Here is a 17,537-nt window from a genome sequence, read left to right as displayed (position 1 = left end):
GGCCTTCTTGGACTCCTGGGCCTTCTGCTCAGAGGTCTTGGAGGCGTCGACCTTCTTGGACTCCTGGGCCTTTTGCTCAGAGGTCTTGGAGGCGGCGGCCTTCTTGGACTCCTGAGCCTTCTGCTCAGAGGTCTTAGAGCCAGAATCGGAGTTGCTCTGGGTTTGGCTGTTGTCAACCTTCTTGCCAGTAGGGTTGCTGGAGGTAGGAACAACGCTGGGAACAGCGGAGCAAGCCTTGTCGTAGACTACGAGGTTGGCGCTGGATTGCTTGGGGACAGCAGAGGCGGCGCAAGAGTAGAGCTTGCACTGGATGGTGTTGTCGACCAGGCCAAAGCAGAAGGACGTGCAGGAGCTGTTAGCCTTGCACTGGGTCTGGCAGGCAGCTGAGGTCTGGATGCCGGATGGCTGCGAGATGGGCTGGTTGCTGGTTTTGCTGCTAGCGGGAGCGGCACCGCAGGTGTTACCGCGGACCATGAGAGGAGAGGCAGAGACATAGGTGGCCGCGAAGGCAGCGATGACGGCAGTAGAGAAGTACATGTTGATGGTTGGTAAGAAGTTTTGAACGAAAGTGGTTCTTAAGTGAGTGTGGTGAAGAAGATAGAAGAGACAAGAGAAGAAGAGATGATTGATGCTGGATGATGAGTATTTGCCTGAGGTGCTGCTTGTCTTATATACCTGCTTCACCGTCGCCTGCTAGTCCTAGAGTCCTGACGAATTGTTGACAACATTGCTGTTCCGTTCCAGCACCACTCAAAAAGAGCTTACGAAGTCTTCTCCACGCATCAACTGACGACGCAACCCATCTCGGCCATGCCTTAGTGGAGTGAATGGCGTTGTGGCTTGCATCAATGTGGTTGCGGCCTTTGCACGTACCTACTTCTTGCGACGATTTAGGATAGGAAGTAGGCGCAGTCGCGCTCTTACCTAATTAGGATACCCCCATAGCATTAGTTACCTTTTTGTTGCGTCCGTACAACGCTAAAGTAAGACTTTTTGACATGAAACATTTTTGCGCAAGGTGAGTAAGCCGTCCACGTATGCATCACGTGACGTATCCATTCCCCACAACTGACGAGGATCATCCGTTTTGGGACAGGATTGGTGGTTCTCGGTACAGATCTACGCGAGATCTAGATCTTTTTTGACAGTTGTCAAACAAGTATAGCCGAAAGTTGCAGATGTGTTCCTTCATCTGCCACGAAGGATGGTAAGTGCCGGGACGGAATCAAGCTTTTGGCTGATTCCCTGTCAGTGATCAGTCGGCCCAAATCCCCATGTTTATGTTCGTACAAGCTCAGCCGAGGGATATTCATATTCTCGGTTGAGGTGCTTGAAGGCATGCAAGCATCACAAGTTCGGGCCTAATCCCAGTTCGCCAGGCACGTCGCGGTACACTGCCTCGATTTGAGTGATCACGGTAGAGAATGTCTTCGGAGATAGAAACCCTCGCTGGCTACTTCGTGTTCATCTAGCTCATCTACTGCGCTAGACCTTGTGGATGTTGTCAGATGTCCAGTTCACTGCCTCCACCTAAGTGGACAATACCAAGCCTTTGTGCTTGCTGCTTGAGCTTCGCAGCACAGACGCTGTCACGACTCGTCTGAGTCTGCAGATTTCTCAACAGGGGCTGGAGCACAACATGTTGAGGCACATGGAGTGAAGGACGGCAGAATACGCAATGCACGCATATGGCGGTGGCTCAGCTTTACCACGGTGACAGCGGCGTGATCTTAGTGGAGTGCATATGCAGGAGGGCCATGGAAGGGCGTGGAAGCTCGTTCTGGATATGGGATGACGGAAACAGGGACTAAGGATTTGAGGTGCATGGAGAGGAAGCAGATGGTGATTTCATGGAAGAGCGCATCTATTCGTCGATCCTGTTTCTGGAAACACGCAACACAGACCAAAGCAAGTCCGTGGCGTCTCATCCACACTCCGAACCCACATGCGTGATAAACCACTCTCACCACCGGCAGTATCGGCCAGCTCACAAGCTTTGCGACTGTACCCAACATACCATCAAAGTCCAGATGTGGAATGTTGTTCCGCCGCTTTTGCGAACCCATAGAAACGCACGGTCAGTCATGGCTTCCTCATATCGCCGACAAGCTTGCTCGATCTGTGCTTCGGTGAGAGCGGTCTTGTCATCCAGTGACCGTGCGATATCGTTGAGGGCAAGGATCTCAGGGAGAATATCAGCCGTGTCGTGCAAGGATTGATTGCCGTCTTGGCCATTGTAGTGAGCTGTTAGGAGACGGCGTGAAGCCAAATATGAAGGTGACGTGGATGAAAATGAAGATGACAAGGCATATATCGATTCAGTTGCGTTGCATGCACTGCGTCGCCCAAGAGCCAGACTTGTGAGCTGCCCACTCCGTCGCTCTGCGCATAGCCGACTCCTGTCTTCAGTTTCGCTCGCCAGCCCTTCTTGCGCGGCTTAGAGGCGCGAAACTGGAGGGCCTAGACACTCACATTTGCGTCATTACTGCCACTGCGTATCGGATCCTGCAGCTCTTTTGCCTAGCCTCACTCGTGTCTTGTCGAGCACAAACTGATGTGTGTCTGGGATATCCTTTGCGAAGAATACGGTATCTCTGTCTTAGGAATGTGTATGCCCGAGTAGAAGCTCGCAGGCCGCTCGTCGTACTCAACTCCGCTATCACGTTTCCCTTCTCGGCTGGGGTCGTTGACGTCGGGACCGTCGCTGCGAAGTAGGTACAGTGCGTAGGACAAGCTTAAATTGCCCTTTGAAAACGACAACAAGGCCCTGCAGCAGTCGTTGTGGAAGCTGCTTGAGTCGGTCGGGCTGTAAATTGCCTTTCGAGACGAAGCTGAAGTGCGTGTTCATAGTTACAAGGTTTCTTGCGCCGAGCTGGGCGTTGGTCTTCGAGCCTCTGCCGTCGGCCCCGATGAGAATATCGCAGACATCGCTTGTCCCATCTTTGAAGTGGACTCGCACCTTCTCATGGCTGTGGTCATCTTGGATGACGCTGTATCGCTCGAACGCCTTCTCGTACTTTATCCTTCCAGCCTTCTTGACCGGTTCCATGAGCAAATCTCTCAGCGCCACTCGGTTGATCGCGGCGCTCTTCGCATACGTTGGCATCACTGCCATGTTGATTGCTTCCTCCTATCGAGTGTTGTAGATGGCTGGAGCAGTGGCTGTTGAGCCGCTTGATTGGCCGAATTTCCTTGTGATAAGGTCCATACAGTCTTTAGGAAGACATGCTTTGAAGCCAGTGATAGCGGAGTCGCCGAGTTGAATTTGGTAGCCTTCTCGTTTGGGGTCTGCCGCGTCGCGTTCGTAGACAGTGAAAGAGGTGTTGTTGGACAGGAGCCCGTTCACAAGAAGAGCGCCGGAGAGGCTACCGCCTACTATGATAATGTTGAGAGGCGCCATTGGATTCGCGAGAGGGGCGGTTTGTGAATTGTGTAGGGGAGTTTGATCCTGAGAAGAAGCTGGACGTTGAAGCTTATGTACGTGGGTCGGGTGATTCGTCGGACGAGTCCTTGACTGGCGATACTCGATCTTGAATCGCGGGGACCTCATGTCTAGGGCTCTTGTTCGGGCACGGCAAGAGCACGAGGACTTATTGTCGCGGTTGATGTACGAATGATCCTTTCAAGACACGTCGCTCTTACACTTATTGTGAGGCGGATCCAGTGTCCACGGCTGCCGAGCAGGAAGAATGAAACAATTTCGGCAAAGATCATGTCTGTCCTGGTGTATCATTTACTTCGATGCGTTGTGGTGTTGCTCTTTTTCGAGATAATCTTCGGAATTGGGGCTCGGCCGAATCATTGTCGATTCGGGTAGCGGGCTAGTGCAACGAACTCAGTCGAATACATCGGTATGTTCGATACGTACAACATGCAGCTATTATTGTTTAGCATCAAATGTAAAAGAGTTGCACGTACCGCTTATTGTGAACGCTTAGACTCACGTTTATTGTCCTTTCATTGACTCTGTTCATTATGTCTGATGCAACATTGGAGTTCTTCGGCATGTAGTCCCAGTTTGCGATTGGAATAGGCGGTTCTGACGGCTATCAGGAACCGCTACCTTTCGTCTTCGTGCGAATGGAGTCACCATCTTCCACGACACATGGCTGACAAGCCGGCTTTGATGCAGTGGCACCGAGAATTAGAAGATGTCAACGGAGCAGACTATATCTTCATCTCGCATGCGCATTTCGAACAGTATGTTGACACGCCGTGAGAGAGCTAAGAGGCATTCTGACCATGTGCGTATAGTCTTACCGGCGCCGGTCACCTTGCGCGCAGAACGGGAGCAAAAGTGATCGCGAACTGCAAGGCTATCAATCTCTTTCGCCAGGCTGGTGTACCGGAGACGCAACTTCAGCCTGTGTCTGGAGGGGGGAAACTTCCTCTGTTCACTCGAGCTACTCGAGACACGGCGTTGAAAGGCGACTGTGCGCTTGCCCCTGGAGCACCTGGTGCCCCAGCTCTCCCACATCCGGATCCTACAGCTCTTGCGGTCCATGTCTGGCCATCATTACATTGCTTCATGCCTGGAAGCTCCCATGCAGATCTCCCGGACATCTTTGATACCGGGAAGGAGTACCACGGATCAGCTAGTCCATTTGCGTGTACGGCCGACATCACCAGGGGCATGAAGTACGGGCTGATGCGATTGAAAGCGATATTTTCTCCGGATCATATTGATGAGAAGACCTAAGTGCTCATCGATTTCATGGGTGACGGAAGAAGAACGTGATGGGCAATTGCGTTGGCGGCCAGCTCATGTACAATGTCCTGGTCGGCGACAAGGCGATCCAGTTCAACAGCCATCTTGGAGCATACGAAGGCATGAACGCTGGAGCCTAAGCCAGATGTAGTCGTCCTTGGAATTGCAGGTCGAGCCAACTTGAACGGCAGGCCCTTCAACGGCTCAGCGGCGCATTTTGCGGCATTGCAACTGAAATGGCTGGGCGGGCCTAAGAAGGTAATTTGGTGCCTGCACGACGAGGCTCTGGTCGCGCCGTTCAGGGTAGATACGACAGCAGCAACAAGAACAGTGGAGAATGAGACTGGTGCAAGGGTCGTGGAGTTGGCGTACGCGAAGCCGTATGTGGTGTTCGAATGAAGATGTGGTTCCTTCAGAGTCCAAATTTGAGGGCGATTGGATGACGTCACTGTCACTTTGGAGCCCGTCACAGCTCTCAATCCAAGAACAGATGAATTCCAGCATATAAGTAACATTTGAATCACACTAACTCATTTTTTTTATGACAGACGGTTCGGCATTGACGTCTTTGAACAGCTCCTACATTTCACAACTGCTTTGATAGCTCTTTCTCCGCCTCCGTCAATTTGTCCGAATATTCATCTCCATTCCACCGCAAGAACCAACGCTGCTTATTGAAATCTTGCGGGTTTGACTTCGCTGGCAGATCTAGGCCTTATACTCTCGGCCGGCGCACCTTCTCCTTCATCCTTCATCGCCTCCTCCGCAGCTTCCTCCTCCCTTTGCTTTCGCACCCTTTCCCGCAGCTCCTCAACATCTTCTCTCGATGGCCTGCTCATGGACCTCCGAGGTACACGATTGTCAACCTTTGCGAACTTCTTCGATTTCTTTTTTGATCTTGTTGATGCCTTCTGACGAGTTGCTCGATTGCATCATCCTTGCTGGCGTTGCTGCACTTGACGTACTCCAGCTCTTCGGTCAGCACAGCCTGCTCACGCTCGAGTCGTTCGTTCTTCATGATCAGTCCATCTTTGTCCCAGTATTTACTGTCTTCGACTTTGCCGCGGTACTCCTTCACAGCACCTAAAATCTCCTCATTCTGAATCTGGGTTTGCTCGTCGAAATGTGTTGACCGAAGGGCGAGCTCTTCCTTGTGCTTCTTGACCTCATCCTACCAGGAGGAAGCCTCTTCTTCAGCTTTTTGCTTCTCTACCAGAATTGCGTTTCGGTCTCGAACTTCGATGAGACTCGCCTGGCATTCTTTGTGTTTATGCTCCAGATCTGGCTGATACATGCGCTCAGCCTCAGGTCTCAACCACTTGTTCTGCTCCTTGAGCGACTCGAACCGCTGTTGTTCCTTCTCGTAAAAACCTCACCAGTTGGGAGAACCATGGTGGGAGCCCGCGCCATCTAACAAGGTGTTGTGCTTTGCTGCTGATTCTCCTCGATATGTCGCCCTCGCTTCGTCTTTCTGTTTGGACTCGAGCTGCAGGCTCTCGATCGTTTTCCGCGAGTCAATGATCCAGCGACAAAGCTCGTTGGCTACAAGCTTCTGATGTGCAGCAGCTCTGCTGTCTATGTTTACATCAGAATCAGTCGCAAGGAAATGAAAGTGTGCCACGTCTTCGGAAGTCACTGCTGCAGCTGCGCAAGCTTTCAACCATGCACTACAAAAGTGATCTACGTCGGCTCTCAATCCTTGCACCTCTACGTGTAGGTGGTAATGGTCTTCGTCTGCTCGTTGAAGCCCATTTTGCAGGTGAAGATCTTCCTCTAATAGATCGGTATGTTCTGGTTCATCAGACTCTTCAGAATACTGTCTTCAAAGTGGATCTTTGAAGGAGTTCCACCAAGCTCAGATGGCAGCTTGGTAGTACCTGTACCGTGACCGATTGTATTAGGCCCACAGTCTACGTGTTCTCCACTCTCAGACGTGTCTCATCCTGCAGCAACTCGTGCTCAGAGGCCAGCGAAGATCTCCTCGTTGATCCATAACGAGGGCTACGACAGCTATCAGTTCGCTTCGATCTCTCGATCTGACTGTTCACACGATTAAGCGACACAACACTAGTATTCTGATGTGCGCTACCCGGCATTGACACCGCCGGAGACCCGGCAGGTCTCCAATGCGGGGTTGAAGATGGTGAAACTTGTGCTTTGTCAGTCTGCCACCCGAGAGATGCTTTTGTCGGATTGGCGAAACTTGACTCAGAGCGAGCGCGGTGAACGCCTGGGTGAAGTGTAAGTGTCGAGCACTTCTTCCGTGCTGTCGTCGACTTTTCGCCCGTCGCCTTGAGGAATGTTTGCCTGCTTGTTCCTCATCTTCTTTTGAGATTTGCTCAGGCTCACTTTCGCTCCTTCAACGCTGCGATCATGTGTTTGTGCGTTTCTGTGATCCGCGTGACTACTCGATGCGCTCACAGTTGCAGGTTTCGTCATGTCGTCGTCGTTGTCGCGATTGAGAACCGTAGGTACTTGCGGTGCACCAGCATTCGAGTCTGTTCCGGCGTCTAGAATCGTTGGCTGCGTGCATCTTCTGATCTGTGGACGTGGTACCGGGTAGGGACTGCGCTAGTAAGGAATCAAGACGGTCTGCTTGCATCCCATCTTATTCCATGATGGCTCGACTGCAGTCGAAGATTGTACCGGCGGTTTGGGTGTCTCAGGGCCTACAGATTGTGCGTTTGCAGCCTTGCGCTCGGAGCATCTGCACTAGTCGCTGTCCACACCCATCCCCAATCCCCGCGCCCATTGTTTCCATGTCGCACCATCTGCTACCCAGCCGCATCCAACACCTCTCCCGCAAGACAAAAACCTTCCCTCATCGACACGCCAACACCCCCAACAAAGCCCCTCTGCGCACAGACCACCTCTCTGTGCCCATTGTCCTCCCTTTACATGCTCATCCCCATCTCAAAGCCCGGAATTCTTTGTCCACCTTTTCCCTTTCACACGCTCCTTGCGGTTCTCAGCGCTCGATATCCGCCTAAGACACATACGTTTGCGTTCAGAATAGATGTTTCAAGGCCTACATTGCCGGTCGCGGGACACAGAGTTATGTATATGCGCCACAAGCAAAAGGGCCGATTGAGTATCAAAGGCATACAAGATTGAGATGTTTGCAGCCACGTCGTGGACTGCTCAATTGGGGCAACGCTGTGTGACCCTACAGCGTGGGTCGTGCTATGCGACTAGCTGGTTGTGGACTAGAAGTCACGATGCTGCTTTACGCAGGAACCTCACTTTCAACGGGCAGGAAGGGCCAGCATGTGCCATGTGGGAGGACAATGAAGTGAATAGAACGACAAGCCACCATGCGTAGAGTTTCTCAGTGGGTTGAGAAGCTCTGGGGTATGGGGTTGAGGCTCTCAGTGTGGGCTTGAGGCGATGCCAGGAGGGGTTAGTGGGTTGTATGAAGGGATGACTCGCATGAACTTGGGTTTTACCCTGAGGATATCGAGAAGCTGTGGAACGATTGATTGAGTTTGTGCTACTGTTTTATGGAGTCGACCCCATTGGCTACTAGCTGATCGGAGGGAAAGCGCAGGAGGAAGGCACGCCTCGATCTTAAAGCGCGACCGAGCGATCGGTTCAAGGACTTCACTGAGCTCTTGTCGTCTACACCGGCTTATGTGCTCCTATAGCACAGCTTACCACAAAACTACACTCTGCGAGAAGTTAGTCTTCATGTGTTGTATCACCAAATACATCATGATGGAAGGTGGCAGCAGCCGATCAGTAGCGCGGGTACGCTTTGCCGAGTTAGTCAAGTATCGCGAAAGCAAGTCACCTGTGGTTCGACCATTGTCTTTTCTAAATACCTTTCTAGCAGTCATAAGCCCCAGCTACGCTGCCGCGTGTACTTTTCATGAGATCAGCTTTGATATCGTTGTGTCAACCAGCTTGTCGCGTAGCCGAACTTGGCACTGTCATCAGATCCGCAGGTACCAAAGTTACTCATGAACATCAGACCATGCGTGCATGAGCTATCGAGCCCACTGACCCCACGATCTATGGCAAACTTCATCCCCTACCAACAGGAGTGTCGCACGGTCCGAAGTTGACCGTTGTGCTACTGTGCGCCCACCGAGTAGCGTACCATAACGCAGAGGTGGCGACGAGGTTGTTCAGATGTCGCTGCAGCTGATGCAGTAGAAGTCGCAACTGTGCATATTCAATTGAAATGATGTTCCTATCAGTGGTGAATCGTAAGTGTTCGTAATAGTCAGCGTCAATGACGATGGTGACGCTGGTGTTGATCCTGTGACATCGACACACGGCATATCCGAGCCAGGTCGCTGTTCCATGGTTGAGAGAGTCGCCGATGTGGGGTATGTCGTCTAACCTTTCCCTTCTCCCCCGCGAAAGTTCAGAGCTAGCATCCAAGCTCATGCGCGTAATGCTCGTGGGGCGGGAAAGGCAAGCTTCTCGACAAGACCAAGTCGCCTACCTTGCTGACCACGGCGACGATAAGCAACTGCCAGAGGCGCGGACGACTCTGACACCGGTCGTGCCAAGTTGGAGATAGGGAGCCTCTGTAGAGTGCTGGCGAGTTTACTCCTGAGAGGTATCATGATATTCAGTTATTGGCATCGAAATCTGTGTTACCAGGCCAAGGGCAAACTACAGAGGATCTGCCAGAATCAGCGGTATAGGGAATGGCTCTGTGACTGCAGAGAGCAACAGCGCGATGCCATCAATTGCACAAACAGAATCGCGTTGTCGATGTTGAGCCGCTATACGCCTATAGGCCACTTGGGCCACTCTGGCAAGAGCCCTCACATGCTTGCTCCATGCAAGCTACTTTTAACCGAAGCCTTCCGGTTGAAATGAGATCCTGAGGTACCAGACGAAGAGCCGCATGTAAGGCGTTTGCCCCCCGGGTTGAGGCGTCCGGCCAACGTACTTTCCACGCCAAACGCTACAAGCCCCCTGATTCAAAGACTCAAAATAAACAATACAGGGGAAAGCATGTTCACATAATGCTCGCTTGTTCGACCCAATCATTCATCCTCTTTGATGTTGGGTTAAACTCGGTCACACAGGGTGGGTCTGTGTTTGGTTGTCATGCCCAAGCGGTAATGACGTATATTCCACAGTAAGAACAGATACCAGCACGCAAGTTGGAATGATCGGCCGGCAGCAACCGAACTTCGCCGCATGCGTCGTGTAAAATATCTGCTCTGACGCCTGTCGGGTCCGCGGCCTGTAGCAAGACGTCGCCAGTTTCTAGTCTACCGTGACGGGCTTGCCGAAGGCCTGATTATCCCAAGCTACGAACACTGACCAGACCTAGAGCTCTGGCCGGAGAAGATTAACGAGTTTGTCCCTCAAATCAAACTGACTCAAGAATCGCCACTTAGCTGTATCGCATCCAGTCTCTCGGTAGTAGTGATGGCCTTTGCGGTATCAGTTATACTGTGTTGATGGAAGCAAAATTGCAGAATGCAAACGCTTTCCACCGGCTGCACGGCTTGCCACTGACGACCGGGATTTCTAATTAGAATCCTGATGTGTGGTGATGTGTTGTATGGGTTGATCATGGTCAGCCTTGCGAAATTCGTGCAGATCTCAGGGAACCGACATGCAGGACTGCAACCGCCCGTTGCTGGTTTAGTTCAATTGGGTCATCGCGAACAAATACTACCCAAATTTACTTCTGATCGAGGAGTGGCCGCGGAGAGGATTTGTTATTGGTGGTTCTGAGCAAGGGTGTAATGCCAGCCTCACGGATGCTACTGGCGAGGAATGTGGTCGTGAATCTGGCGGCGCAGATCCCTACCCCAAGGAACCGCAGTAACGGCTGAGGGTACCGAAGAACATCTGGCTTACTACGTGGGCGACAGATGCACATGACTGCTGCAAGCCACTGCTGGCCAACCCTGTCCAGACTAGCCGGACAGAAGGCGACAGAGGAAGGGCGGCCAAAGTGGGTTTAGTCGCAAGCCATGGCTTCTGCTGTCGAAGGGCTGGCAGCCGTTTTCGACTGCAAGCCACCAGCAACAGGTATTTTCGACTTTGAAACGAGTGGGTCTCTGGTCCGAGTGTCATATCCTTATGAACACTCGATCGCCGGTGATGTTTCCACTCAAAAGCAGCGCAAGGTTCCCAACGTGGCAAGCTCGCGACGCCAACACCAATCCGGCAGTCCTTTGTCCGTTCTCAGACGACTGGATAGACTCCTCTATACTGTGAGCAGTTGACCTCGAAGCTTAGTAGTTGCTACAAATACCCTTTGGTACCTGAACACTGGATAGAGAATTGCTCATAGTCGAGTTGCCTTCACGCGTCCCCAAGCTACTCTCCACGACAAAGGACCGAATCAAAACACCAAACCTTAGACAATCCACTTGTCTGCCTGCAATTCAGTATCGCAAAACGAACCAAACGAACTGTGTGTGCGCTCAGAAGTTCTGGCCGGTGAAAAGCAGATATCCGTAAGAGGTGCGCTCCCCGACATGTCTGATGCACGGTTGCGCGAGCAAACCGAACATATCAACACAGCCCGTGCCAAAACTAACACAATCCCAGGACATATCTGATACACTTTCATCCAAGCTGTGCATCTTTTGGACAACGCACAACAGCCTCTCGACTTGCATTGTCTTGGTCAGCATCCGTCTCAGCAAGTCTCGCAGGCACCAAGCTGGACTCAAATCGGCACTGTTATTGCAGACTTGCTTCCTCTTGTGCGGCTCATTGCCGTCGCCGTCAATTTGGCTCTAAGTCCGCATATCGTAATTCTTTGATCTTCAAGATCTTGTGATTTCCGCCGTCACGCCCAGTCTTGGCTCAGTCGTGCACTGAGACTCCAGCCATGAGGGGAGATACTCTTGCCCAGCGACACCCTCCCACTCCACCAACACTTGTGGGAGATTTCCAATCGGGTCTTCACCGGGTTGCGCAATACAACGCAGATCGCGGGTACCCCTACGATGAGGCGAGCTATGGCGTTCCCGGGGTGGTCGGTCACGAAGGGATCCCTTCGTGTACGTCACATGTCGGCAGCCACGCCGGAGAAGGAGTCGGTTTAGGGATCCATTATGTAGGTACAGTTTTACCTTAGTACAGGCAAAGATGCTGACCAGATCCAAGGACGGTTATGGTGCTCCGGAGTACTACGACAATAGCCAAGTTAATGGTCGTCCGGTACGTTGAGCCTTACAGTATGCCGTATTCAACAGCTAACGTATAGTAGGGCAGCCAAGGTGTCTTCTCGCCGCCGACACCGAGGTCGACAAACGATGACGACTACGCGGCACGATCCTCTCGCAGTGTACGGTCGAAGGCAACTGCAAGTCCCCCTCGGAGGCATGACAGCCCTCAACCGAAGCCAACACCGAAAGCCAGGAAGGCAAAGGCAGCCAAAGGCGAGAAAGCAAAGACGCCCAAGCTGACCGCGCCCTTGAGCATATTGACGGAGAACCAGCACCACATTCCTGTTAAGGACATGGAGGCGTGGGTCAACCGATCAGCAGATGTCAGGCGCAAAGAAGCTGAGAAGAGAAATGGATACATCACCCGGCCGATGAACTCATTCATGCTGTACCGATCAGCGTACGCAGAGCGAGCCAAAGCGTGGTGCTTGCAGAACAATCATCAAGTCGTGTCGTCGGTCGCAGGAGAGAGCTGGCCTTTGGAGCCACCAGAGGTTCGCGACCGTTTCAATGAGTATGCAAAGATCGAACGGATCAACCATCAGAACGCGCATCCAACATACAAGTTCTCCCCCAGCAAGGCGGCCGCACCTCCACGAAAGCGCAAAGACGAGTGGTCGGACGAGGAGCCAAGTGATCTCGAGGATGCTGAATGGGCTCCTGAAGGCAGACGATCCAGGCAAGCAAAGCGGTTCCAGCGATCAATCAGCTACCCACCCAACCTTGGACCCCCAGAGTACATCGGGCGGTCGTTCGGGCCCAACGCCAACGGTATGATGAGATCTTCCTGGGAAATGACAAACGAAGGACGACCGATGCCCATGCCGATACACCACGACATGTACAACCAGTACTACCAGACTGCTGTGTACCACAACGTGCACATGGGTGCACACTACAGCGAAGACCTCCGCATGCGTAGAGTCGGTATGCCAGCTGCGGCACCAGAACCAGCTCTGCAGTTCTCGTCGAATCAGCTGCTAGGTCTGCCTGGTGGTGATGCGAGCGATCTGATGAACCAGCTACAGCCTCAAGTCGCAACGCCGTTTGACGAAGCCCAGGTTGACCCATTGCTGCTGGCGTACGACGGTAGCCACCGCTCTGAGGTAGAGCCTGCTGTTCTCCAGCAAAACTATCGCAATGGCTACTCGAACGTGATCGATGAGAACTACGACCAGAAGGAGATCAACAGGCTGCTGGAGATTGAACACGCTCACGATAGCTACAACTCCTCGTGGCAGTCCGATCCAACCATGTCTTCGCTTGACCAGGAGTCCGAGTTCGATAAGTGGGTGGGAGAGCATTAATTGACCGGATGAGAGATGATGTTCTCAGATAGATATGATCGCATACGCATGATTGTGGCTTGCATGACGGATACCCATTGTTGGTTCTCGGTTCAGCACGGCGTTGGTGGACCAAAACCTAACAATTTTATATGCATTTACGGCGTCATTTGTTGCTTTGTAGAATAGCTTCCATAGATATTCGTGTCTTCGTAGAGAGATTTCGATCAAATAGATGTCTTTACTTTGACAACGTCTTCTCGTGTGACTTTAGGTGAATCTCGTCGACCGTCTGGAGCAAGCCCAATAGTAAGGTGATCGGTCTGGACTGATGAGATGAATGACGTGGGCGGCTGTTGGGTGTCGGAGTGATGGAGTGATGGAGCAGTTGCGACTGAAAGACTCGAGTGCAGGGACCTGCCCCACCTACATCTTCGCGTCGCGGACGCGATTGCCGCTCGAGATTCTGGCGGGGTCACGACAACAAACACTCTGACGTCTTGCACTCCACACCTCACACCTTCATTCACGAGATTGAACTGCTCCCAGAGCTCTCAATTCATTCACGATGTACGGCGAAACGGCCAATAAGCTGGTGAGTGTACCCTGTGAACTCTGACTTCATCCCATCTCGATCCACACTCCACCGGATCACGCACTGTACAATGATTTGTACACCCTCCTGGACCTCTTTCGGTCACATGAACTATCACAAAAAGGGACTGTTCACATGAGCTGTACACAATATCAAATGCAGCTTCAGCATGGCCTGTCATCTCGAAGGGTCGTGTTGTTCACTTCACTGATGCATCTACACAGGTTCAAAACGCCAAACGCACACTCGCACTTCCACACCTGCCACCCTACCAATCAGAACTCATTAGATCCGTCATACGAGAGGTCAGAGATCTGGATAAAGACGTAGCCTCGCTCCTCGCACCATACTCAGGTTCCTTCAACCCAGCCTCTTCCCCGGAGACAGCATGCGCTTTACTCGTCAACCATCTGTGTATGCGGCGTAACAAACGATGCCTGTTGGCGTATCATAAAGTACGCAGTGACAAGCTGGAAGAGTACTGCTGGAATGGAGTGGACGTACTCGAACAGCAGGCTCAGAAAGCCAACGGCAATAGCGCTGGAGAGGGTGGTGCGGCTGGCGCAGAAAGCAGTCTGTCGCCGGAAGAAGAGGAATATGTGCGACAGTACAGTGACCTGCTGGCTGCGTACAAGGGTCAATGGACAGACATTGATCTGACCGGGAGCCTGGAGCCACCGAAAGATCTATTCATCGACGTGCGAGTGCTGAAGGATGCTGGTGAAATCCAGACGGAGTATGGGTAAGTTTATCCCACTGTGGACACTAGTGGATGCAGAATCGTGTTGAAACAACAAGCTGATCCAATGGCAGATCCATCACTTTGACGAAGAACAGTCAATTCTACGTGCGTCACGGCGACGTTGAGAGACTGATCCAGCAGGGCTATCTCCAGCGATTGAGCTGAATTGCACGCACAGCGGTAAGGATGTAACAGGCAATCTCAAATCTGCACGCTCACATTCTCATTCACAACACCTTACGTCATATCAACGAACATCAGGCCACAACGCACTATTTCGGGCATTTCGATATAATCTCCGCCTAAGGCAAGGATTAGCGGGTCCCCACGAGGTCCTCCACAAATCCTTCAGGGCCCCGTATTCTCAAACCCTTCTGGGCCCCGTATTCTCAAACCCTTCTCGAAGCCCGACCCAACACTAAGGGATCTCCCCTGTCGGCCTGCATGGGGCGCGATGGCTAGGTGCATGCTTTCGTTTCAGCCATGCCGATCTCAACCATGACAAGCGGGAACGTAGCCTACTAGAGGACGAACGCAGGTTCCCCAGCGTTGAAGGGCGACACTGCTACCCTCCGGAGTATATCAATGAACGCACGGTCCCGGTACTTTGGACGAGAGGACCACGCGCATACCCTCGACAAGACGATACACACGGATTTGGAGACTTGGTCCCAAACTGCAGCAATGTGTTGGTGGACAATCTATTGGCTATCGTGGTGACGATTGGGAAAGTCATCCACCTGCATATTACGCTCGAGGCTTGCTGCCAGCAACGAGAAGCACAGATTCGAATACATTCCCGTCCAAGATGACGCCTGGGTTCGAAAGTCAGTCAGAGCTACAGCGGTGTGTTGGTGTACACCTCACTTCAAGGCCCTAGGGATATCGAATGTCGGAAACCCTACGAACAGCCGGTAAGTGCCATCATTTCGGTCCGATCGCTGGGGTTTGGCACTCCTTGCGATCTATCCTACCTGGTATCGAAGTAACGAGTCAGTTCCCAGTAGCCACTAGACCACCACAACAAGCGCCCGGGGGCCAGCTGAAGCAGGAGAGATGTTAACCGTACATCTGAATTTCGATTCGATATGTGCCAACTGGGACACTTCACTGATCTCGGAATAGTACAGTAGACCATCAATGGATCGATATGAGGACCAAGAGCATGGGACCGGGTGGTCCTCAGTCCACCTTTCTAGGTACCGAACACCGAGTCAGAGCAGATCACACATTCAGTCAACATAATAAGCGCACTTGTCATGTCAGGGCAGGCAGTATATCATCGGGAGTTAGAGCCAATCCAAGCAGAGAAGATCTCAGCCATGAATTTCATCTCCAATATCATGCTTGCCGGCTCGGACCCTCACCCCCTCTTGAAAGCTCCAAAGTGATTGTACAATCGATGGACCACCAGAAGTCCGGGCCTGGACGATCGCGGTCAGACGTGTTGGGCATGGGGTGTTGAGCAGGTCTTGGGTTCTGGGTAGAGACGGTGTCAAAGTGCACAAAGTAACAAGAGGCTCAGTCTAAGCAACACGGCCCTGATTCCAAGCATCAGCACAGTCGACTCTGGGTCAGCCACTAAAGACACGTACATCATACATGGCAAACCTCGGGCACCATTTGCTCCAGACCACAATTCACAAGTTCAAAAATCGTGCATTTTCTACGACTCCCAAAACGCCACCAATGCCCATGATGCTTTTGGTATATCACCCCCTAACCCACACCCATCTAATTCCATAACCGAATCGTGCCGTCAGCACCAGCACTCACGCACCACGGCTCCCGCGGGTGCCACTCCACCCCCATAACACCCAGCCTCTGCTTCACCTTGTGGCCGCGCAACACCTTCAGCGGCACAATCGTCGCGTTCTCCATCAGGTCGCCGACGACCTTGCCGTGGAAAATCTGCAGACTGCCGTCGTCACTCGCGTCGGCGAAGAGCGGGTAGCCGCCCTTGTGGTAGGCGACAGCGCGAATAGCGGCTTGATGGAAGCGTAGCGTTTTGTAGGGCTTGGTGGACAGATCCAGATCGTGCCACAACAAGCGCTTGTCGTAGGTTCCAACGAGCAGGTTGTCGCCGCCGGGGTGCACGTCGATGCTGGATATCCATTTGGCGCCTGGTTGCAGGATCTTGACGAGTTCTTGTTTGGCGAGATCGTAGGACCGGATGGTGTTGCGCGTTGCGACGAAGAATATGGCTTTGCTGGGGTGGAACTGCGCGGTTTGCGCGATGCCTTTGAGGCGCCGGAAGGGCAGTTGGGTGAGGTGCTTGGAGACGGTGTGGATGGCGACGGAGCTGGATTGCCCGCGGGGAGAGACGGTGGTGAAGTAGTCGCCGCGGCGGTGCCAGGAGAGGGTTTTTATGGCAGAGCGCACTTCGATTTGGATCAACACTCCCTTGTTTTCCATTTTCTTCTCCGGCCGCGCCCAGATGCCGGGCGGTGTCTTGGGTGCCTCGCCGACGGCGACGGCGGCGGCGGTGGCGGTGGCGGCGGCGGTGGCGGTGGCGGCGGTTGATTTGGACGATGCGTAGCCCCAGCCCGCGTCGAGGATGTCGCGCGAGTGCTGCTCGACGTCCGGAGACAGGATCTGGAAGGGGATGATCAGGTAGACGTGCTCGCCTGCTGCGGCCGCGAGGATCGAGGCTTCCTTCACGGGCCGCCAGGATACGGCGTCGACGGCTTCTTCGGACGAGAGGCGCGCGTTCCACACCTGTCGCCCGGTCAGGATCTCCCAGATGCGCACGTAGCCGTCGTCGCCGCCGGACGCGACGAAGATGCCGAGTGGATCGACGGAGACGGAGCGCACGCGGCCCTCCTGCCCGCGGAAGATGGCGGCGCAGGTTGTGGGGAAGGGCTTGAGGTCTTCGGGGTCGGGCAGCTTGGGGAGCAGCGATTCGGGGTCGATGTTCAGCCTGTTTCTGCGTATGCGGGGCGCGAGGTAGAGATCCAAGCTGCGCTCGAAGCGCTCTTTGACGAAGGTCTCGTAGCCGGGGACCTTGCGCAGGGCTTCGTAGTTCTTGGGCAGGAATTCCCTCTCCCTG

General features: G+C 53.1%; 6 protein-coding genes across 6 annotated transcripts in view; 3 read left to right on the top strand and 3 right to left on the bottom strand.

The window, feature by feature from the left end:
• Positions 1–537, bottom strand: part of BU25DRAFT_417913 (uncharacterized protein) — a gene marked incomplete at both ends in the record, with an annotated part of 939 nt that extends 402 nt beyond the window's left edge. Inside the window, one exon of the mRNA XM_033707837.1 lies at positions 52–537. Within this exon, the coding sequence (XP_033566360.1) occupies positions 52–537 (486 nt within the window). The remainder of the gene's footprint in view (positions 1–51) is intronic.
• Positions 538–2,659: 2,122 nt separating this feature from the next.
• BU25DRAFT_454532 (uncharacterized protein) lies at positions 2,660–3,115 on the bottom strand (the record flags this gene model as incomplete). The annotated part of the gene is made up of 1 exon (XM_033709876.1): positions 2,660–3,115. The coding sequence occupies one exon, from the start codon at positions 3,113–3,115 to the stop codon at positions 2,660–2,662; it is 456 nt and encodes a 151-aa protein (XP_033566359.1).
• Positions 3,116–3,130: 15 nt separating this feature from the next.
• Positions 3,131–3,550, bottom strand: BU25DRAFT_417912 (uncharacterized protein; the record flags this gene model as incomplete). The annotated part of the gene is made up of 1 exon (XM_033707836.1): positions 3,131–3,550. The coding sequence occupies one exon, from the start codon at positions 3,548–3,550 to the stop codon at positions 3,131–3,133; it is 420 nt and encodes a 139-aa protein (XP_033566358.1).
• A 555-nt stretch (positions 3,551–4,105) lies between these two features.
• Positions 4,106–5,107, top strand: BU25DRAFT_428085 (uncharacterized protein; the record flags this gene model as incomplete). The annotated part of the gene is made up of 3 exons (XM_033708484.1): positions 4,106–4,200; positions 4,255–4,610; positions 4,854–5,107. 3 exons carry the CDS (start codon positions 4,106–4,108, stop codon positions 5,105–5,107), a joined length of 705 nt encoding a protein of 234 aa, XP_033566357.1.
• A 6,155-nt stretch (positions 5,108–11,262) lies between these two features.
• BU25DRAFT_142663 (uncharacterized protein) lies at positions 11,263–13,275 on the top strand. Its single transcript, XM_033700589.1, has 3 exons — positions 11,263–11,753; positions 11,804–11,857; positions 11,907–13,275. The coding sequence occupies exons 1-3, from the start codon at positions 11,526–11,528 to the stop codon at positions 13,170–13,172; spliced, it is 1,548 nt and encodes a 515-aa protein (XP_033566356.1). The 5' UTR covers positions 11,263–11,525; the 3' UTR covers positions 13,173–13,275.
• Positions 13,276–13,719: 444 nt separating this feature from the next.
• Positions 13,720–14,653, top strand: BU25DRAFT_428083 (DNA replication complex GINS protein psf1; the record flags this gene model as incomplete). The annotated part of the gene is made up of 3 exons (XM_033708483.1): positions 13,720–13,746; positions 13,971–14,488; positions 14,560–14,653. 3 exons carry the CDS (start codon positions 13,720–13,722, stop codon positions 14,651–14,653), a joined length of 639 nt encoding a protein of 212 aa, XP_033566355.1.
• Positions 14,654–17,537: the final 2,884 nt, after the last annotated feature.

The sequence above is a fragment of the Macroventuria anomochaeta genome, assembly GCF_010093625.1.
Source record: "Macroventuria anomochaeta strain CBS 525.71 unplaced genomic scaffold BU25scaffold_3, whole genome shotgun sequence".
NCBI classification, from domain to species: Eukaryota; Fungi; Ascomycota; class Dothideomycetes; order Pleosporales; family Didymellaceae; genus Macroventuria; species Macroventuria anomochaeta.
Note: the sequence above shows the minus strand (reverse complement) of the source record. Positions and strands in the feature narration are given on the sequence as shown.

Excerpts from the sequence above, each read along its gene's own strand:
- BU25DRAFT_142663 (XM_033700589.1), top strand. The coding sequence starts at position 11,526 with ATGAGGGGAGATACTCTTGCCCAGCGACACCCTCCCACTCCACCAACA. Across the intron at positions 11,754-11,803 it reads TCGGTTTAGGGATCCATTAT|GACGGTTATGGTGCTCCGGA; the intron begins GTAGGTACAGTT and ends ACCAGATCCAAG. Across the intron at positions 11,858-11,906 it reads GCCAAGTTAATGGTCGTCCG|GGCAGCCAAGGTGTCTTCTC; the intron begins GTACGTTGAGCC and ends AACGTATAGTAG.